The sequence below is a fragment of the Macrobrachium nipponense genome, chromosome 1 (assembly GCF_015104395.2).
Source record: "Macrobrachium nipponense isolate FS-2020 chromosome 1, ASM1510439v2, whole genome shotgun sequence".
Classification (NCBI taxonomy): Eukaryota; Metazoa; Arthropoda; class Malacostraca; order Decapoda; family Palaemonidae; genus Macrobrachium; species Macrobrachium nipponense.
In genome coordinates this window covers 14,051,603-14,071,486 of record NC_087200.1, presented here as the reverse complement: position 1 = coordinate 14,071,486, position 19,884 = coordinate 14,051,603, and the positions used below count along the sequence as shown (strand labels likewise).

Genomic DNA, 19,884 nt, shown 5'->3' with positions numbered 1-19,884 from the left:
GAATATGAGTTACATACACATTTATGGAGAAGAAAAGAAAAATTAAAGTTGAACAAGCAGTCATTTAAAATAGCACAGGATATTTTCATAGCTCCAGTATATGACATAAGGTAGAAGAAAAAAAAAATGTGCCTTTGTGTTGTTTTTTAGCTATTGTCCAGAATGAGCTGGATGATAAAAGCACTATTTCATACTTGTACAGTCAAGGCAGTAAGATGGAATGTTTATGCAAGTAAGCTTTGGAGTTGGGGTCAGGTGAACTAATGTAGTCAATACCTTCATCTTTTACTTACAAAAAATGGTGTTAGCAAGGTTCAGAATTTAGTAAACTAGCCAAAACCAGGCTTCTGTTTGGTTAATCACTGTAAAGATGGAAGTTGAAAGATGTGCCATTTGATATCGTAAAAGAGAATACAGTGGACCCCCATATTCGTGGGCTTTGGTACCGCAACCACCTGCAATTACCGAAAATCTGCTATATATTGGAACCCCCTTAAAAATGATTATGTACCTCTGTGTTTTAATAGCTGGGATACCAAATAACCCCACTAAAATTGCTTAAAACTGCCTATTTTGATGTTATTTTAACATGAAAATACAGTACGTATTCAGTGAAATGGTTTTTTTTATGAAAAAGTCCATGAATTAATGAATGTTCCATGATTTATTGAAAAAATATGTCAAAGGAAAACCCACGATCTAGCTTAATGGAAGTTTCTAGAGTATTTTATATAATTACTGTTGCTCATTTACGATTGAGGTTGATCAAGGTATCATTTGAAGATTGCACCTTTTCTCATCAACTTGATGCATATTTAATATTGAAAGCTTTGTTACATTGCCCAATTTGGAAGAACAGATTTTAAGATTTAGCATTCCCAAATTATAGCCTGTTTATAATTTTTCTTACTTGCTTTACAACATTTTCAGTTTTATGTAAGCTGGGTGATTTATCTTATAGTACAAGAAATGGGCAATTAAATTTTTTTATTTATAAAATATAATTGCTATGAATGAAAGTGTCAATTGAATTTGCAAGGATATGTGTTTTTATTTATAAGTTTTCATTTTATTTGTAGGGTGTCTTTAATGGGCAAGTTCTTTTTAAATGCACAAAAACAGAAGCCAGAGGTTTCTTTTAATTTTTTCCAAGTTTGAAAATTACTTTTGTTTTTTCCATATAGATAAAGATATCTTTTTGTTATTGGAGGAAACTGTGTACATATATTTGATTTTGTTCATGAAACCTACCTGTCAGATATATATATATAGCTGTATTCTCTGAATAATACAGCTATATATATATCTGCCAGGTAAGTATGAACAAACTTTATTGTATCATTACAATATCATATTTGCTGATCTTATGAAAGGGTGGTTTAACTGCACCAAAGATAGTGGAATGAAAAATTTTTGTGTACACTTCTGTCTTACTCTTCAGCTGAATATACTATCATTGTGGAAATTCCACTCTTCCTGGTTGCCAGACATTGACACGAAGACTAACGTAAATATGGACAGAACACAGAGTAAATGATGGACTGGCAGGCAAACACTACTAAAACAGGAATGTTGAATAAAAAAGTATCATGTATAGTTATCCTGTACATGAGTGTAATTTCATAAAATAAAATGTTCTGCATATTGAGAGAGTTTCATTGCGTATAGTATGTTGTTATTGAGAATAAGATTTTCTGGCAATTTACAATCTAATTAGAAGTTATCATGGGATTTTTTGTTTTCCATGCCTTTTTACAACTGTGAATTTCTTTCATTTTGAGTTAGAATTTGGAAGCATTTGTAGACAGCATCAGAAAATAGGTACATGGTAAATCCTTAGAACAGTGGGAAGTAGGTGGAAGATGGGGTAGATTATTCTTTAATGTGGTGATAGTACTACAAAAATAAGTGTGTATGATACCTATACATCAGTGCTATCAATGCAGTTAGGTGGGCTACAAAAGTAATTCAAGTTTGTGTAGAGAGTGTCTTTAGACTAAGCTCTACTCTGTGGGTCCTGGATCAAAAGTGGAAGGCTCCTGAATAATAGAGTTGAACAGTCTATGGTTTAGTGTCGAAGTCTTAAAGTAATTCAGAAAATTTAAGCTGATATAGGAGTGTGTGAATTGTCAGTCTTGATATCTTTTAAAACCTAAATTTGAAATGTTGATTGAGCAGGAAACTTAAGCTTTGTTCATACTTAGATTCAGATGTAAAATGCAAGAGTTGTAGTATATCATATGGAAATTGCCATTCTTTCAGCATATTTGAATTACAAAGTTTGGCATTTATTTGGAATACAACAAACACCTGTCTTATTCTTTATGTTCAAATGACCTTTACATTCATTGACTTCCCCATATATGAACTGGAATTTGTATTTATTTAAGTGTTGTGCCCCTTTTAATTTTTATTTTAGTGGCCATGTCAGATATTATGTTTGCTCACTTTGTAGAAATACTTGCATGCTAGTAAGAACATTATAGTAGTTACTTCTTAAAGCAGTATGTATCATTTGCATATAGTATCTGTTTGGTGTGTTGTCAGACTGTACGAGTTTATCAAAACTAGGTTGATAGTGATAGAAATATATTAGAATGCAAAGCTATGGTTACGTGGTTCAATGTAGTTAACACTATTTCTTTATTATTATTTATAGTACTTTACTTTTTAGATTCAGTTAGATTAGTTTGGTAGCTTTTAGTATATGAGGAGCATTTTTATGTTATTTGCATTGTGATATAATTAGTAGTGTCTTTTATATGCTACTGTAGATAAATTTTTTTCAACATTGATTGTGCTATTTTCTAAGTGGGGGTTTTCTGTCACAGAAATAATATGGGATTTCCATTCAGTTGAATGCACATTATTGTAGGGTATTTATAGGAAAAATGTCAGATATATTCAAAAGATAGCAATCTCTTAACTGTTAACAAGGAAAACATCAAAGTTTACGTTTAATGCGGATGTTGCTATGTTGGTGATGAGTCAAGTACAGTTTGAAATAAAAGACAATTCAGAAGTAGGAGATCACATTTAGTATATGTGGATTGACTTTATCAAATTGTTCTCCATAGTGATGCATTGGTTAAAGTCTTTGGTAAAATCATTATAAGCCTTTTTATGATTTTGGAATTAACTCAAAATAGAGTAGCTTAAACCATTAGATATAGTGATGATACGTAATCAGAATCTTTTAAAGCCTTACATAAGTATATAGTCTGTTATAAAAACTATACCATATCACCAGCAAATATTTTCATGTAAAATTAGTCATTCAAAGTTGTGACAAAAAAAATCCATGAAGCTTTTTTCTCATAAAAGATTTAAGAAAGAATTGATTTGCAAAATTTCTAGGTTAGATACAGTTTTGATGCATTTGAAAATATAAACATATAAGCCCTTTTGTTACTAAAGTGTACTTTAAATATATATTAAAAATTTGTAATGTTCAGATCCACAATTTTGATTTAAAAAAAATATTCTGGAAGATTTAAACAGTCTAGATAGTGGTCATTTTTTACATGTTTATGACTATGTTTGCATTCTTAGACAACATGCTTTCAGAGATTTAGACTATCTTTTTACTATGTCAAGATTTGGACTTCCTATTTTTATGCCAAGTTTTATTAACTGGGCAAAGGTCAATAATAGTGGCTTGTCTAAGTATCACCAGAGTCTAGATTTGAATAAAATAACTCCAGTACGTATACTATTGCCAGTCTTAATGGTCCAATTTGGGTGTAATTTTCATTCGTTCTTTTTTTGACCATGTACAACTTGGATATATTTTACTGCAAATAGCAAGACTGAAGTTGTAGTTCCTAATGCCTATGCCATTAGTAAAATCTCAGAGCATTAAGAACTTAGTTTGTTGGTCTAGGTAAACATCCTGAAAATATAATATAACTTGTACATTATATATCAATCTAATTTTAAGTGAAAGCTGTAATTTTTTGTGTATATCTGACATGCTTTAAGGAAGGAAGAAAAGATATATCGATCTGATTTTAGGTGAAATCTAGAATTCTTTGTGTATACTATCTGACATACTTTAAGGAAAGTAGAAAGAATATCCTATCTTGTTTGTTGCAAATTTGGTTTTGATAAGTCTGTGTTTGGGTGGTTAGGGTCAAAGCTGTGTCGTTGAGGATAAGACTGTTGCTCAGTCAGTAAATATTTTCGTAGAAATTGTGGGTTTGACCATTTTGTCTGATGGGTTTTTGTTGTGGGTAAAATTCATAGGTTTCTTCTTGTATGGTAAGTTGTATATTTTGTTTCTTTTATTCTTAAGTGTGCACCTTTACAAAATGGAAACAACACTAGTCCCCTTTATACAATACAAATCTGTTGTATTTTATAGAAACCACTTTTATATTAAGTTTCACATGACTTGTAGACAGAGCACCTTCTGGTGTTGTATAGCATGCCTTTTTATTAGTCTTGAATACTATACTATTTTACATTCTTTCTCTTTATGTTTCATGATCTCATTGCCCCATAAAAATTACATGTTAATGATGTAGCTAAATATATTAGTACTCCCAAATCATTAAATTTTTAAATGAATAGAATTGTCAGTACTTATAGTTTTTGTAAAAGGGGGGGAAAGAACAGATTTTATTCCATTTGTCTTTGGTATTGCCATCTTCCAGTGGTTAATTTATGCTCAGAGGTAAATTGGATTTAAAGCAACCCATAAGGTTGTCTAGTTTTAGAATTGCAATTATCTGTAAACAGTAGAAAACATTAAGTTCCTAAGACTGTTTTAAGTATGTACGTACGTACGTACGCATTGTTTTATCTTGAGAAGTCATTCAAGTTTTGTGGATTAGCGTAGAGTTCACTTGAGATTAGAAAAAGGTAGAGGGTGTGGGGACAGTCTTATTTACCATGTAGTTCTCACCTACGATGATCCGCAAGCCGAGGAGGAGGATAACTCCTTAACAATGCTTGACACTCCACCTATGTATGGAAGGGGCCACAACCGCCACCTTCCCCCTGGTATTCTTCCTACTGGAATGCCACAAGTGCAAGATGTTAAACCAGCTTTGGCCACAGAAGCTGAGAAGAAAATAGAGGAGGAGAAACCTCAGCCAGGTAAGGAAGTGCATCTCTCTTTCTCTCTCTGATATGTGTATGAACTGAAATATAATTTATAAATCATCATGATTAATTAAATTTCCATTTTTATTCTGTAATACATAGGTAGACAATAGTTTTACACATGCTTATCTTATCTAAATATTAATGTTTTGAATTGTGCTTACTACAAGAGGTTAAAATAGATTTAAATATGCATTGAATTAAGTTTATGAAGTTAACAAAAGAGATTTGATAGCTCACTAAAATGTAACCTGTTTTATTGCCAATAGCACGAGAACTCTCTGATGAAGAAAAGCAAATGCTTATGATGACTGAAGAGTTCCATAACTTTTTCGATCGGTCGACCCGCATTGTTGAACGTGCTCTTTCTGAAGATGCCAACATATTTGTTGACTATTCTCATGACCATGAAGAAGACGGCGAAGCGTATGTATTTAAGTAGAGAGGAAGATGTTTTATATGATTTTGATTTGTTCTTTGCAGACTCTTCCTTCAATTTAAGGTCTGTGATTGTCAAGTATTACTTGTTTAAAATAGGTTTGAAAGGGTACAGTATAGTGATGTACAGTATTCAAGAAGATTGTTCATTAGTTCTGTCATAGAAAGACAGCGTTTTATTCATTTTGGACATCACTCATTATTTTTGAGAATACTACAAGAAAGTAGATCATTTTTTAAACATGAATCATAGAGGAAAATTTTAAGGATAAAAGTTTTAAATATTTTACCTTGTGAAGTATATATGTCATCAAAACTACAGAGAGAATATTAACAAAATCAAAGCTACTGAGGGAATGTTAATGTGAATGGACATCCTTTATTCTATACTGTACTGTACTATTTATTTTCAATCAACAGAAGCGAGAATGGAGGAGTGAAGCTCTCCCTCAACCGATGGTTTTATGATGAGCGCTGGTCCCGCAACAGATGCATCACTTGCATGGACTGGTCACCCCAGTATCCTGAGCTTTTAGTAGCAAGGTAATTTATGGATAATGGATTTGTTTGTAAAGAGACATGTGCCCATAACTAATGGTAAGGTTAGGCTGTAGTTTTAAGCATTTTTTTCCAGTAACACAACTCTGATTTTAGAAATGGGCTCTTTTTGTACATACCAGTGGGTTGTCTTATGCAGAATGAAAGGGTAGGATACTGTAAATAATATGATCACAAGCTACCTTTTATTTAGCTCACTGTATTTATTTATTATCGGTTGATATGTATTTGTTTGAAAACAGCCATTTTACTCCGAATTAGTCCACACTTGATGGTCTTCAAATGCTCCAGACTCTTCAATCTTTAGTTGAACAAAATGAAAGAGTCGGGGTTAACCTTGTATGTTCTTCTATTTGACAGACAAAAGATGAGCAGTGGTAGCCCTGTGCTTGCTTCTGTGGCTCCCATGGGTACCCATCAATAAACCCTTTTGATCCCCTTTGTTATACGCACAGAGTGGTCTTCCCGTAATCGTGGGATGGTTGTTATACGCACACAGTGGTCTTCCCGTAATCGTGGGAGATGCGTACCATACACCCACCCCCCACCCCGCAAATGGTTGGAACCCCATTAGAAAAGTTTAAATAAGCCTGCTTAGTTATTTAAAACCCAAGAAAAACCCACTAAGAATTTGCTTACCTGGTTTTTTAATAGTTTTATCACAAAAAGTGCTTTTTATGATGAAATTGATAAAAAAAAAAAAACAGGAATTTGTGGATATTTCTCACAGAAAAATACTGCGAATAGGCAAAGTTCCCGCCAATAATAGAGGGAAATGTTCCTGAGAGAAATCTGCAAATGTGTAAGTCCAAGAATCTGGAGAACGTGAATACAGGCGGCCCGCTGTAATGATATTTCGTAAACGACGTAACCCACAAATTGCTAAATGCTCTGACGCTTAATTTTTGGCAGATTTCAACTGAATAGTTTGATCTTTTAAATTGGCACCAGAATGAGTATTATAGTGGGCATAGTAACTTTCAGACAGTGGACAAAGATAAAAGATTGCCATTCACAGCCTAGGGTTTTGGGGCAGATGACTTGCAAATGCATAATGAATGCAAGGTTTCTCTCTCTCTCTCTCTCTCTCTCTCTCTCTCTCTCTCTCTCTCTCTCTCTCTCTCTCTAGAACTATACACAGCTCACAGAATTTCTAAGAACTTTAGTTGATTTCAGGATTGCTGACAGCATTCTATTCATCATCATTTTACATTCACCCAAGCCATTTATGTATTTCATCTATTGACTTTCTTATAACCAATTACATATTGTAATCTGAATGGTTTGGAATAGGATGCCATCATTTGATGTCATTGAAATTTCAAAGGGTTTGCCTCATTGCCTAAGTAAATGCTACTTTCACATCCAGGAAACAAGTGTCGAGGATATTGATTTCTAACTTACTGTAGCTAGTAATCCTGGAGGCAAATGGTAATGTGGTGAAGCAGCAAGTAGTGCCTGCCCATATGATCAGAGTGCTCTTTGCTACTTTATTTTTTAAATGGAATCTTGGCAGACACAAGTAGGTACTATACTGCCTTCACAAGCTAGGGGCATTACTCACAGATGGTTAGATTCATTCTCACCCAGGTCTGGTAATAGCAGTTGGGCAATTAGTAACTGTTTCAGTTTAGGTTTGAAGTTCTTATACTTAACCTCATTTTCATTTTAAACTTTCATTCCTCTTTTAGCACATCCTGTAAGGATAGACTTTCAGGGATTCCTTACCATTTTATATAAGTAACTTACCAAGTAATTACTCGGCTAATAATTTTCCAGTCTGCAGGAAAAAAATTCAAATTTCATGGGAAGACTTTCAAAGATAGTGGAGGCACAAATTGCTGCCCGCTAATTGCAATAGTACTGGTAACGACTTGGCCCACCACCTTTCCTTTTTCTGTTGCACTCATAGAAACATTGACGAGAACAATGCACAGGACCGAAATCGATGAAGATGACTCATTCATAACTGCAACACCATATAAAAATGGGTTGAAGCTGGGAAGAAGACTCATAGAAACATTGACAATTTATTCCTATTTTCCAGTTTTTTACTGGATTTTGGTGGTATCTTGCTCAAACAGCTACCAAATCACATATTTCATAGCCTTCAAGCAGAATCTTTCAAGATTTTTTTTCTTGTTTTGTTAATGTTACGTATGTTTATTCTTTAAGCCAGCTACTGGCAGGCCAGTGCCCTACTAGGGACAAGAATCTTTCAGGCCAAAAGTTTTTGTATTCACAATATGTTAACTGAGTACAGACAGTCCCCGTGTTACTACAGGGGTTCCGTTCTTGAGACACATTGTAAGCTGAAAATCGTCGTAAGCCAGAACATCGTAAAAAATTTTAAGAAAACCTTACTTTTAGTGCTTTGGGTGCATTGAAAACTTTGTAAACTGCATTCTTATTGCATTTTTCATCAAAAAAACCTTCAAATATTTATTATTTTGCATTTTTGGTGTCATATTTCTTCTGCCAGATCAGCATTGTAGGTGTCATAACCCTGGAAATAATGTCTGATGAATATAATTGAGAAGCGCCTTAACCTCGGAACGTTGTAAGCTGAACCCGTTGTAGCCCGAACCCGTTGTAACCCGGGGACTGCCTATAGGCTACTGTTTAGTTGATTGTAAATAATTGTCATAAATGTAATTTATGGGGAGGGAGTTTTCGTTCTGACAGCTTGATGATAAGTGAAATTAACAGCTAACCGAAAAATAACAAAAAATCGGTTAATTTAGGCGCTTATCAGCGCAGATAACCAGTTAATGGCGCCTCTGTTAGGTATGTTCTGGCATCAGTACTCTATTGTCGGTGCCAGTAACTGGGAATCTGCGCATTTCAGCGTCAAAGGCAATTTTCAGTGCTAGACAAGCATCATAAAACCGGATCGCTGATACCCGGGGACTGCCTGTATAGGCTACTAGTTAGCTGATGGTAAACAATTGTCAAATTCAATTCGTGAATGTTATGCTCTTATTATTAGGTCAGAACATATGACAGTCTTCAGGCCAAAACTATGCATTTGTGATGTGTTCACCGCATCTAGACTACAAGTTAGCAGACATTAGATACTTGCCATAAATGCAGTTTTTGAATTTTATAATTATTTTATTAGTATGAATGTTACTTTATTATTATTATTATTATGCCAACATAAGACAGTTTTCAAACCAATCTATTTGCATTTATGATATGTTTACTGCACATAAGCTACCAACTAGCCGATGGTAAATAATTTCGTTGAATGTAAATCTTGTATTTTCATACATTCAACTTCCCTGTCAGATATATACTTAGCTATAGATTCCGTCGTCCCCGACAGAAATTCAAATTTCGCGCCACTCGCTACAGGTAGGTCAGGTGATCTACCGCCCTGCCCTGGGTGGCAGGACTAGGAACCATTCCCGTTTTCTATCAGATTTTCTCTGTCGCCGGTGGTGTCAACATTGTTGTTACTACCTCCTGACTAGAATTCTTTTTTCAAGGCAATTGATCTTCTTTCGGCTGATATTTTGGTGACGTACCTGGATCGTTGTTTTGGCATTCGCTACCGTGGACTGGATTTGGACTTGCTTTTGATTTTTCTGCAGAATGTCTGATTTGAGTGTTGGTGTGAGAGTATGTGTGAACGTAGGCTGCAAGGTGAGGATACCGAAGGCTTCGGTTGATCCTCACACTGTATGCCGAAGGTGTAGAGGGGTTGATTGGTCTTTTGCTAACACCTGTCATGAGTGTGAAAGGTTGAGTGCTGAAGAATGGAAGACTCTAACTTCTTACTTGAAGAAGTTAGAGAGGGACAGAGTAAGAAGGGCTGCATCTAAGGGTGTGAGTAGTTCAAGGCCTATTGAGCCTTTTTCTAGTTCTAACTGTTCTGTACATCATGAATTTGATTCTCCCTCTGTATCAGGGCCTTCACAGGTGGCTATTCCTTCAGATTCGGCTTCAGAGATCGCTGAACTGAAGGCTACCCTTCAGAGGATGCAATCCAAAATGGCGGCTTTGGAATGTAAGAATAGTGATGGTGAGTGCCCCCAGCGATGCTCCCAGGCCTAGACCTCTTCCAAGCTCCCTGGCCCAGAGGAGAAGGAAAGTCGAAAGCCTTACAGAGGTTGTGGAGAATCCCCAACGGTCAGGCGTCCCTTCAGCAGGCTCTGTAACGCCACAGACTGCTAAGGACCGCTTTCGAAAAAGCGTTCTCTGAGAGTGCTTCTTGTCGTCTGGATCCCCCTCACCTAAACGAGGGTGGAAGGATTCGGACCTTTCCAGGCCCCTGAAGAGGAACTGGAGAGAGCCTTCTTTCGACTCTAGCCCCGAGCGCTTCTCTGATGAAGCTCCTTCGGCGATCAAGAAGGCTAGGAGCATTTTGACTTCTCCCTGTTCCGACAGAGTTTGTCAAACTCCTTCGAGATCTCCCTCTCCTCCGGTTGAAATAGACGCGGGAGAGGCTTCCAAGAGGATCCTTTTGGCCGTCCAGGAGCAGTTAGCTTCCTTGGTTGGAGTTCTTACTAAAGATCCTCCTCGCAGGAAGGACGTCAGATTTCCTGTTAAAAGGTCTAGTCTTCGATCTCCTGCCGGGCGCGTGGCGCCAGCCAAGACAGAGGTTCCTGCCAGGCGCGAGGCGCCAACCGAGCGTGAGACGTCAGTTAGGCGCGAGGCGCCAGCCAGGCGCGAGGCGCCAGCCAGGCGCGAGGAGCCAGCCAGGCGCGAGGCGTCAGCCAGGCGCGAGGATCCAGCCAGGCGCGTGGCTCCAGCCAGGAGCGAGGCATCAGCCAGGCATGAGACGTCAGCCAGGGGCGAGGCGTCAGACAGGTGCGAGGCCCCAGCCAGGCGCGAGACGCCAGCTATGTTCAATGATTGAACTAGGCGTTCTGATCCTAGATTTAGTCCCTCTCCTGTTAGGAGTTTGTCTCCGTCAGAGAGAGACGTTTGGGAAGAACCTTCAGACATCAAGGCTGATTCTCCTTCTGATCCTTTTGAAAAAGAGGAAGGTTCAGAAGACGAGGCTCCCAGTAGAGAAGGACTGTCTAACTATAAAGTCTTGACTTTATTCCTTTTGCAGGAATATGGCGATTCCTTAACCCCTGCCGCTCCTCCTTCTCCGCGCTCACTCTTTTCGAGTGCTAAGGCGCCGAGTCTTCTTCCTTTCTCAAATGAGACCTACATCTCTATGAAGAGAGCGCTCCAGTCACTCAATTCTTGGATGAAGACTAAGAAGGAGCTGGTGAGAACTGTTTTCTGTATGCCCCATGCTAGGCTTACAGGCAGAAGGGGAATCTGGTACCAGACAGGAGAGAATATGGGACTCTCTCTTCCTGCTTCAGCAGAAGCGGACTTTTCAAGCCTTGTGGATGTGTCGAGAAGACATGGCCTGAACTCTGCTCGTGCGACATGGGGCCTTTCAGAGCTAGATCATCTCCTCAAGGGACTCTTCCATGTATTGGAAGTGTTCAATTTCCTGGATTGGTCCTTGGGGTGATGGCCAAAAAGGCCCATGACGTGGAGGGCCTCGACCCTGAAGTTCTACTTTGCATCTTGTCTTGCATTGACAAGGCTGTTCAGGATGGTTCGGGAGAAGTCTCCTCTCTCTTTGGAGCGGGACTCTTAAAGAAGAGGGCTGTATTCAGTGCTTTTCTCACGAAATCCGTGTCTCACTCGCAGAGAGCAGTTTTAATGTTTGCTCCTATGTCAGACTTTTTGTTCCCTTCTCAGTTAGTGAAGGACATTTCACATTCACTAACTGAGAAGGCGACCCAGGACCTTCTCCTTCAGTCTTCCAGTAAGAATAGGCCTGTTGTCGTGGGAGAGAAGAAAGTGGCGAGTACATCTCTACAGCCCTTTCGAGGAGGCCCTCCCTCCAGAGCTCCCTCGAAAAGGAAAGCTCCTGAGAAGAGAGGAAGAGCTTCCTTCCGACCCTTAAAAGGGGGGAGTGATATGAGAAGCCTCCAAACACCAGTAGGTGCCAGGCTCCAGGGATTTGCGGAAGCCTGGGCACACATAGAAGCCGACGCCTGGTCGCTGTTAGTGATCAAGAAGGGCTATTTCATCCCCTTCGAGGACAGTCCTCCCCTGACTTCAACTCCGCGGGAACTGTCCACTAAATACAAGGACCCTGTTCTGAGGGATACTCTTCGGCTAATGGTGGATCAGATGTGGGACAAGAGAGCTATAGAGCTAGTGCTGGATCAAAACTCCCCGGGGTTTTACAATCGCCTTTTTCTGGTTGCAAAGGCCTGGGGGGGCTGGAGACCAGTTCTAGACGTAAGCGCTCTGAACAAATTTGTTCAGAAAGAGAAGTTCTCTATGGAGAATTCTGTGTCAGTCCTGGCAGCTCTTCGCCAAGGGGATTGGATGGTATCCCTAGATCTCCAGGATGCCTATTTTCACGTCCCGATTCATCCTTCGTCGAAGAAGTACCTCCGTTTCATGATGGGGGGAAGGATCTACCAGTTCAGAGCCTTGTGTTTCGGCCTGTCCACAGCTCCTCAGGTATTCACAAGCTTGATGAGGAATGTGGCGAGATGGCTTCACCAGAAGGGTGTCAAAATATCTCTATACCTGGACGACTGGCTCATCAGAGACAGATCAGAGAGACAGTGTTTGGAGGACCTTGCTTTGACCCTAAACCTGATAAAGTCTTTGGGATTACTCGTAAACCTCGAGAAGTCGCAACTGATCCCCAGCCAGAACATGGTCTATCTGGGAATTCAGATGGATTCTCAGGGTTTTCGAGTATTTCCGTCTCAAGAGAGACTCGTAAGAGGCTTCAAGAATGGTTGAGCCTTGTAGGGACCCTTTCCTCGCTCGAACAGTTCTTTCCTCTAGGAAGACTTCATCTTCGTCTTCTTCAGTTCTTTCTCAAGAGAACTTGGAACTGGAAGACAGGACTTCTCTCGGACGTTTTTCCCATTCCATTGGAGATGAAACAGCACTTGGAATGGTGGTTGCCCCCTTTACAGGAGAACAGAGGAATATCCCTGGAGATTCGGAACCCAAGCCTTGTGTTGTTTTCCGACGCGTCGGAGACGGGTTGGGGAGCAACCTTGGGGACGAGAGAGGTGTCAGGCACCTGGAGTGCAGTTCAGGTGTCCTGGCACATCAACTGCAAAGAGCTATTAGCCGTTCACCTGGCTCTAAAGAGCTTCGAGCCTTTAGTTACAAACGGTGTAGTCCAAGTAAACTCGGACAACACCACCGCTCTAGCCTATATTCGGAAGCAAGGAGGGACACACTCGTTCTTCTTATACGAGCTTGCAAGAGACCTGCTAGTTTGGGCTTCCCAAAGGAACATCTCCCTCTTGACAAGATTTGTTCAGGGAGAAAGGAACGTGAGAGCGGACAGGCTGAGCAGGAGGAGCCAGGTCCTTCACACAGAATGGACCCTCCACTCAGAAGTGTGTCAGAGTCTCTGATCTATTTGGGGGAAACCTCATGTAGACCTGTTTGCCACGTTCCTCTCCAAGAGGCTTGAAGTCTTTTGCTCGGTGGTAGAAGACCCCAGAGCATTAGCAGTAGACGCCTTCCTTCTAGATTGGTCCAACGTAGACGTGTATGCATTTCCCCCATTCAAGATTCTGGGGCAAGTGCTCAAGAAGTTTGTGGCCTCGAAGGTGACGAAAATGACCCTGATAGCCCCCTTTTGGCCAGCACACGATTGGTTCACAGAGGTAGTGGAGTGGACAGTAGACTTCCCTAGATCCCTTCCAAGAAGGATGGATCTTCTCAGACAACCACACTTCGAGAGGTATCATCAAAACCTCCCCGCTCTCGCTCTGACTCCCTTTCGACTATCGAAAGACTTGTCAGAGCGAGGGGCTTTTCTCGCAAGGCTGCAAGCGCGATCACTAGAGCCCGCAGATCTTCTACAATGCGAGTCTATCAATCCAAGTGGGAGGTTTTTAGAAGATGGTGTAGGTCGAAGAAGCTGTCCTCCTCCAGTACCTCTGTGACCGAAATCGCTGATTTCCTGTTGTTCCTTAGAGAGGAATCACGCCTTTCTGTATCGACCATAAAGGGATACAGGAGTATGCTTTCGGCCGTATTCAGAAATAGAAGCCTAGCCCTTAAACGCCGAAGCGGTAAAAAAAAAATGTCTCCCGTGTGCCGGAGGTGTTTCAGAGTGAGCGCGGAAGCGGAAAAAATATTTTTTTCAAAAAATCACAGCGCGCTTAGTTTTCAAGATTAAGAGTTCATTTTTGGCTCCTTTTTTTGTCATTGCCTGAAGTTTAGTATGCAACCATCAGAAATGAAAAAAATTATCATCATATATAAATAATGCGATATATGATAGCGCAAAACGGTTAAAGGTAACAAGTTACTTTTTTTTCGTTGTAATGTACAGTAAATTGCGATCATTTTGGTATATAACACATTGTAAAACGATAAAAGCAACACAGAGAAAATATTATCACAAAATAATGCATGAATTCGTAACGGGCGGACGTAAACAAATATTTTTTTCAAAAATTCACCATAAATCTAAATATTGTCCTAGAGACTTCCAATTTCTCTCAAAATGAAGACAAATGATTGAATATTACTATACTATAAGAATATTAGCTTACAAATGCAGTTTTCGACCATATCTGACGAGTTAAAGTTGACCGAATGTTGAATTTTTTTATATATATTTTATTTATATGCAATTATTTCGGAAATAAGAAAAGCTACAACCTTCAAATATTTTTCGTTTTATTCTACATGAAATTGCGCACATTTTCATATATAAAACACTATGAAATGCCTAATATGAAACGGAGCAAATATTCCGAGAATGGGACGTACGGATTTCGGAGATTTGTGGCAGAGAATCCGCGCGCGGAGGGAAGGAAAGTTTTTTTTTTTTTTTTTTAATTCACCATAAATCTAAATATTGTGCTAGAGACTTAGAATTTGTTTCAGATGAAGATAAATGACTGAATATCTTACTAGACTGTAAGAGTTTTAGAAATTACAATTGCGTTTTTTTCGACCATTTGCGGTAGAGTCAAAGTTGACCGAACGTGTTTTTTTTCTATTTATCGTGATTTATATGCAAATATTTCAAAATTGATAAAAGCTACAACCTTCAATTATTTTTTGTTGTATTCTACATGAAATTGCACACATTTTCATATATAAAACTTTATGTAACGGCTAATTTAAAATGGTGCAAACATTACCACAATCGCACGTATGATTTTTTCGGAAGAGTTACCGCGCGGACGTAAAGAAAATGTTATTTTTTTCATAAATTCACCATAAAACGAAATATGTGCTAAGAGACTTCAAATTTGTTGCAAAATGAAGGTAAATGCTTGAATATTACTAGAATATGAAGCGTTTTTAGCTTACAATTGCGTTTTTTTACCATTTCGGTAGAGTCAAGTTGACCGAAGGTTGGTTAAATTTATCACTTTATCATTTTTTATATGAAAATATTTCAAAATTGATAAAAGCTACAACCATGGGTTGTTTTTAGTTGTATTGTGCATGAAATTGTGCACATTTTCATATATAAAACTCTGTGTAACGGCTAATTTAAAATGGTGCAAACATTACCACAATCGCATGTATGATTTTTTTCGGAAGAGTTATCGCGCGGACGTAAGGAAAAAGTTTTTTCATAAATTCACCATAAATCGAAATATTGTGCTAGAGACTTCCAATTAGTTGCAAACTTAAGTTTTAGCTTACAATTGCGTTTTTTGACCATTTCGGTAGAGTCAAAGTTGACCGAAGGTTGAAATTTTGGCACTTATCGTTATTTATATGAAAATATCTCAAAACTGATAAAAGCTACAATCATGATTATTTTTTTGTTGTATTCTAAATAAAAATGCGCACATTTTCATATATAATACTCCATGTAACGGCTAATTTAAAATGGTACAAAAATTATGTCAAAGTGACGAAATAATTTCCGAGATGTGTCACAGATACTTTTTAGTGCGGCAAGAAAGAAATTCGTGCTTGCGCGCCTGCGTAACGATTGTAAACAAAACAACACCTTGATCCGTGAACTCCCAGCATCCCCCAAGGCTGGTACACCTAAAAGTATTTTTCCGCGAATTTTTATAAAAACTTTTGTATGTCGACGTAAAATACGTCCAGTCGGCACCCAAGAGACAAAAAATGTCGACGTAAAATATGTCCAGTCGGCGTTTAAGGGCTAGATCTTGCAGAAAATAAGGATCTGCACGATCTAATTAGGTCCTTTGAGACTTCAAAGTCTAAGGAACCAGGTCCTCCTAGCTGGAACCTTGATGTAGTCCTTAAGTTTCTGACTTCCAAAAGGTTCGAACCTCCTCATCTTGCCTCTTTTCGAGATATAACAAGAAAGTGCTTGTTTCTTTTGTCGCTGGCGACAGCCAAAAAGATTAGTGAGCTGCCCGCCCTAGATGCTAGGGTAGGATTCAAAGGAGACTCGGCCATCTGTTCGTTTAAAGCACTGTTTCTGGCAAAGAATGAAAATCCTTTGAAACCCTGGCCCAGAAACTTCGAAGTAAAAGGCTTGTCGAATCTTGTAGGTAGAGAGGCAGAAAGGTCTCTGTGCCCTGTGAGAGCTCTTAAATTCTACCTAGATAAGAAGAAACAGATGGGAGGTTCTATACAAGGTCTTTGGTGCTCTGTTATAGATCCAGCAAGACCTATGTCTAAGAATGCTTTGGCCTTCTTTGTGAGAAGCATCATTACAGATGCACACAAGATCTGCCCTGATGACTCTTATAAACTTTTGAGAGTAAGAGCTCATGAGGTTAGAGCAGTAGCGACGTCTCTCTCTTTTCATAGAAATATTTCGCTAAAGAATATCTTGGAAGCGACCTATTAGAGGTGCAACTCAGTGTTTGCATCGCACTATTTAAAAGACGTTCGTGTGACTTATGAGAAATGTTTTTCTCTGGGTCCGTTCATGTCTGAGGATACGATCCTGGGTATGGGAGCTAGCACCGATCCTTAATTTTTCTTCCGTACCTTCTATTAGATATGTTCTTGACTTTCTGCTGGCAAACGTGCTAGATGTCGCACAGGCGGCCGTTCACTATTGTTCAGTAAGGAACTCTTGTCATATCTTCATAGTAGAGTATTTAATAATTTTTTTTTTTTTTTTTTTTATGTATGTGTGTGTACAGTGGACCCCCCGTATTCGCATTCTCCGGATTCGCGGACTCACACATTCGCGGATTTCTCTTGGGAACGTTTCCCCGCATTATTCGCGGAAAATTCGCGCATTCGCGGTATTTTTCTATGAGAAATATCCACAAATTCCTGGTTTTTGTGATCAATTTCATCATAAAATGCACTTTTTGTGATAAAACTATTAAAAAAACCAAGTATGAAAATTTTTAGTGGTTTTTCTTAAGTTTTAACTAACAAAATAGGCTGTTTTTAGCACTTTTATAGGGGTTCCAAACATTCGCGGATTCTAACTATTCACGGGGGGGTCTGGTACGCATCCCCCGCGAATACGGGGGGAACACTGTACTGTGCTATTGGAGTTCTGGTTGTTTGTGAAGAGTTGGGGGATAACTCTTAACAATCTTTAGTACTAACATGGTTAGGATCAGGTGATCGGGATCGGTTGTGTGCTCCTTCAAAAGGTGTGTTGTCATATTAGTGGATCAGCACCCATTGACAAATACCATTTAGGCTCTGCCGAGTAAGTGGATAGACCCCATCGGCAGACCCACAAGTAACTCTTGGCCATAGATCCAAAGTACTCTCGCTAACTGGCTCTTGAGGTGATGCAGACTCCTGGGCAGCAGCCATGAAGTCTTCCGCCTATCAGGTAGGAACCAAGGTTTATAAATACCTACAACATATGTTGTTTACCTGTCTATTTCAGTACAGTGTTCCCCCCGTATTCGCGTTCTCCGGATTTGCGGACTCACACATTCGCGGATTTTTCTTTGGAACCTATCTAGAAATTATTCGCGGACGGACTTCTCGCCTATTCGCTGGAATTTTTTTTTCTGAAGAAATAATCACTAATTAGTGTATTTTGATGTTTATTTTCATGACTAACTAGCCATTTTATGATACTAAAAATGATTTATACTAATTTTCAAACATTAATTTTGATTAATACTGTATTTAGTAAGTTTATAAGTTTAAATATCACATAATAAAAATAATATAATTCTCTCTCTCTCTCTCTCTCTCTCTCTCTCTCTACTACAAAGATGTATGTTTTTTTGTATGATAAATAAATGATTTACTATTTTCAAATATTAATATTAATTTATACAGCAATAATATCAATTCATTAAAGAAAATACCATAGTGAATTAGTAAGATTTTAGCTTATAAATTTGAAAAATTATGGAAGAATGAAGGAAATCCCAGTCAGATTCTTTCTAAAAAAAACTCAAGATATACGTATCAAGTTGATGACCGGAGGGGGAAGGAGCTGATTTGTTGCTGTCATCAAGTGGGCATGAAATTTCCACCCCTCTCTCTCTCTGAACTCCCTTCTCTCTCCTCTCTCTCTCTCTCGGGGAGGAGCTCTCGTCCGCATCTGAGAGGGCTCCACGGAGGCTATCTCCCTCTACTCTCTCCCTCCTCTCTCTCTCTCTCTTTTACTGAGGGATGAAGAAGATTTTTTATGGTACATAGATGCCGGTAATATGTTTATTAATATTTTCAAAAAATAATCATATTTGAAAGTATTTTACAAATACTACGATAATTCTCTCTCTCTCTCTCTCTCTCGTCTCTTCCTCTCCCTCTCTCTCTCTCTCTCTCTCTCTCTCTTAAAGCGATGTATTTTCAAATATCAATATTAATGTAAACAGCAATAATATAAATTCATTAAAGAAAATACTAAGTGAATTAGCAAGATTTTAGTTTATAAATTATGTAACCCCGTGTCTTGTTACGTAGCCAGCTTTGTTGGCTGGGTTCCAACTGTCAAATCCAGTATTGCCATCTACGGATCATTGAGATTCTCTCTCTCTATCTCTTTTGCTGATATATATGAGATAATTTCTATGGTACATGTGTATGTTTATTAATATTTTCGCATAATAATAATAATAATATAACTAATCTCAAAATTCACATGTGATAGTATTTATAGTATTTTAAAGAAGTACAATAATCTATCCATTTCACTCTTTTAAATAAGGACAACTCTCTCTCTCTCTCTCTCTCTCTCTCTCGTCTCTCTCTCCTCTCTCTCTCTCGCCCTCTGTTTGGGCTGGAAGTGTATGTATAAGTATATCTTTAAGGACATTACTACATTTTATGGTAAAATAATAATATACAGTACTAGTTTACAAATAATATTACGTTTAATGAGATTAAACAGTAACAATAACATTCTCTCTCTCTCTCTCTCTCTCTCTCTCTCTCTCTCTCTCTCTCTCTCTCTCTCTCTCTGCTATTGGCTGTTTATATATTTCTAATGGTAAAATGTTTAAGATTACTTTAAAATGATATTAATAATACCAATTCAATGGTATATTTGATGTAGGATAATACTTTAAGTAGACATTTGGTATTTGTGATTTCACATTCCATTGTTCCATTGTAAAAAGAAAATGGATGTCTCAAATAGTAGTAGTATGAAAGAAAACGTGCATGACCGAATACTTATGGGGGGACTGAATTATTTTCACATACGTAACTAAGTCATTCAGTACGTACATAGTATGTATTTATGTATAAACATAAAATGTAAGATTTACTTTAAAATAGTATTAATAATATTTCAAAGATTAATATGAACCATGATAGGATATTTTATGTATATTTGATGAAGGATGGTCTGTAAGGGATACTTTGGTGTTTGCATGTCCA

At 38.3% G+C, this 19,884-nt stretch overlaps 1 protein-coding gene across 50 annotated transcripts in view; it reads left to right on the top strand.

Annotated features, from left to right (window-relative positions):
- Nucleotides 1–19,884, top strand: part of LOC135219137 (cytoplasmic dynein 1 intermediate chain-like) — a 181,950-nt gene that overhangs the window by 128,476 nt on the left and 33,590 nt on the right. For 36 of the 50 annotated variants that reach the window (XM_064255604.1, XM_064255639.1, XM_064255633.1 and 33 more), the window contains 3 exons: nt 4,900–5,100; nt 5,376–5,532; nt 5,965–6,087. In XM_064255604.1, the coding sequence (XP_064111674.1) occupies nt 4,900–5,100; nt 5,376–5,532; nt 5,965–6,087 (481 nt within the window). The remainder of the gene's footprint in view (nt 1–4,899; nt 5,101–5,375; nt 5,533–5,964; nt 6,088–19,884) is intronic. The other 14 variants (XM_064255642.1, XM_064255638.1, XM_064255627.1 and 11 more) reach the window with 1 other exon arrangement.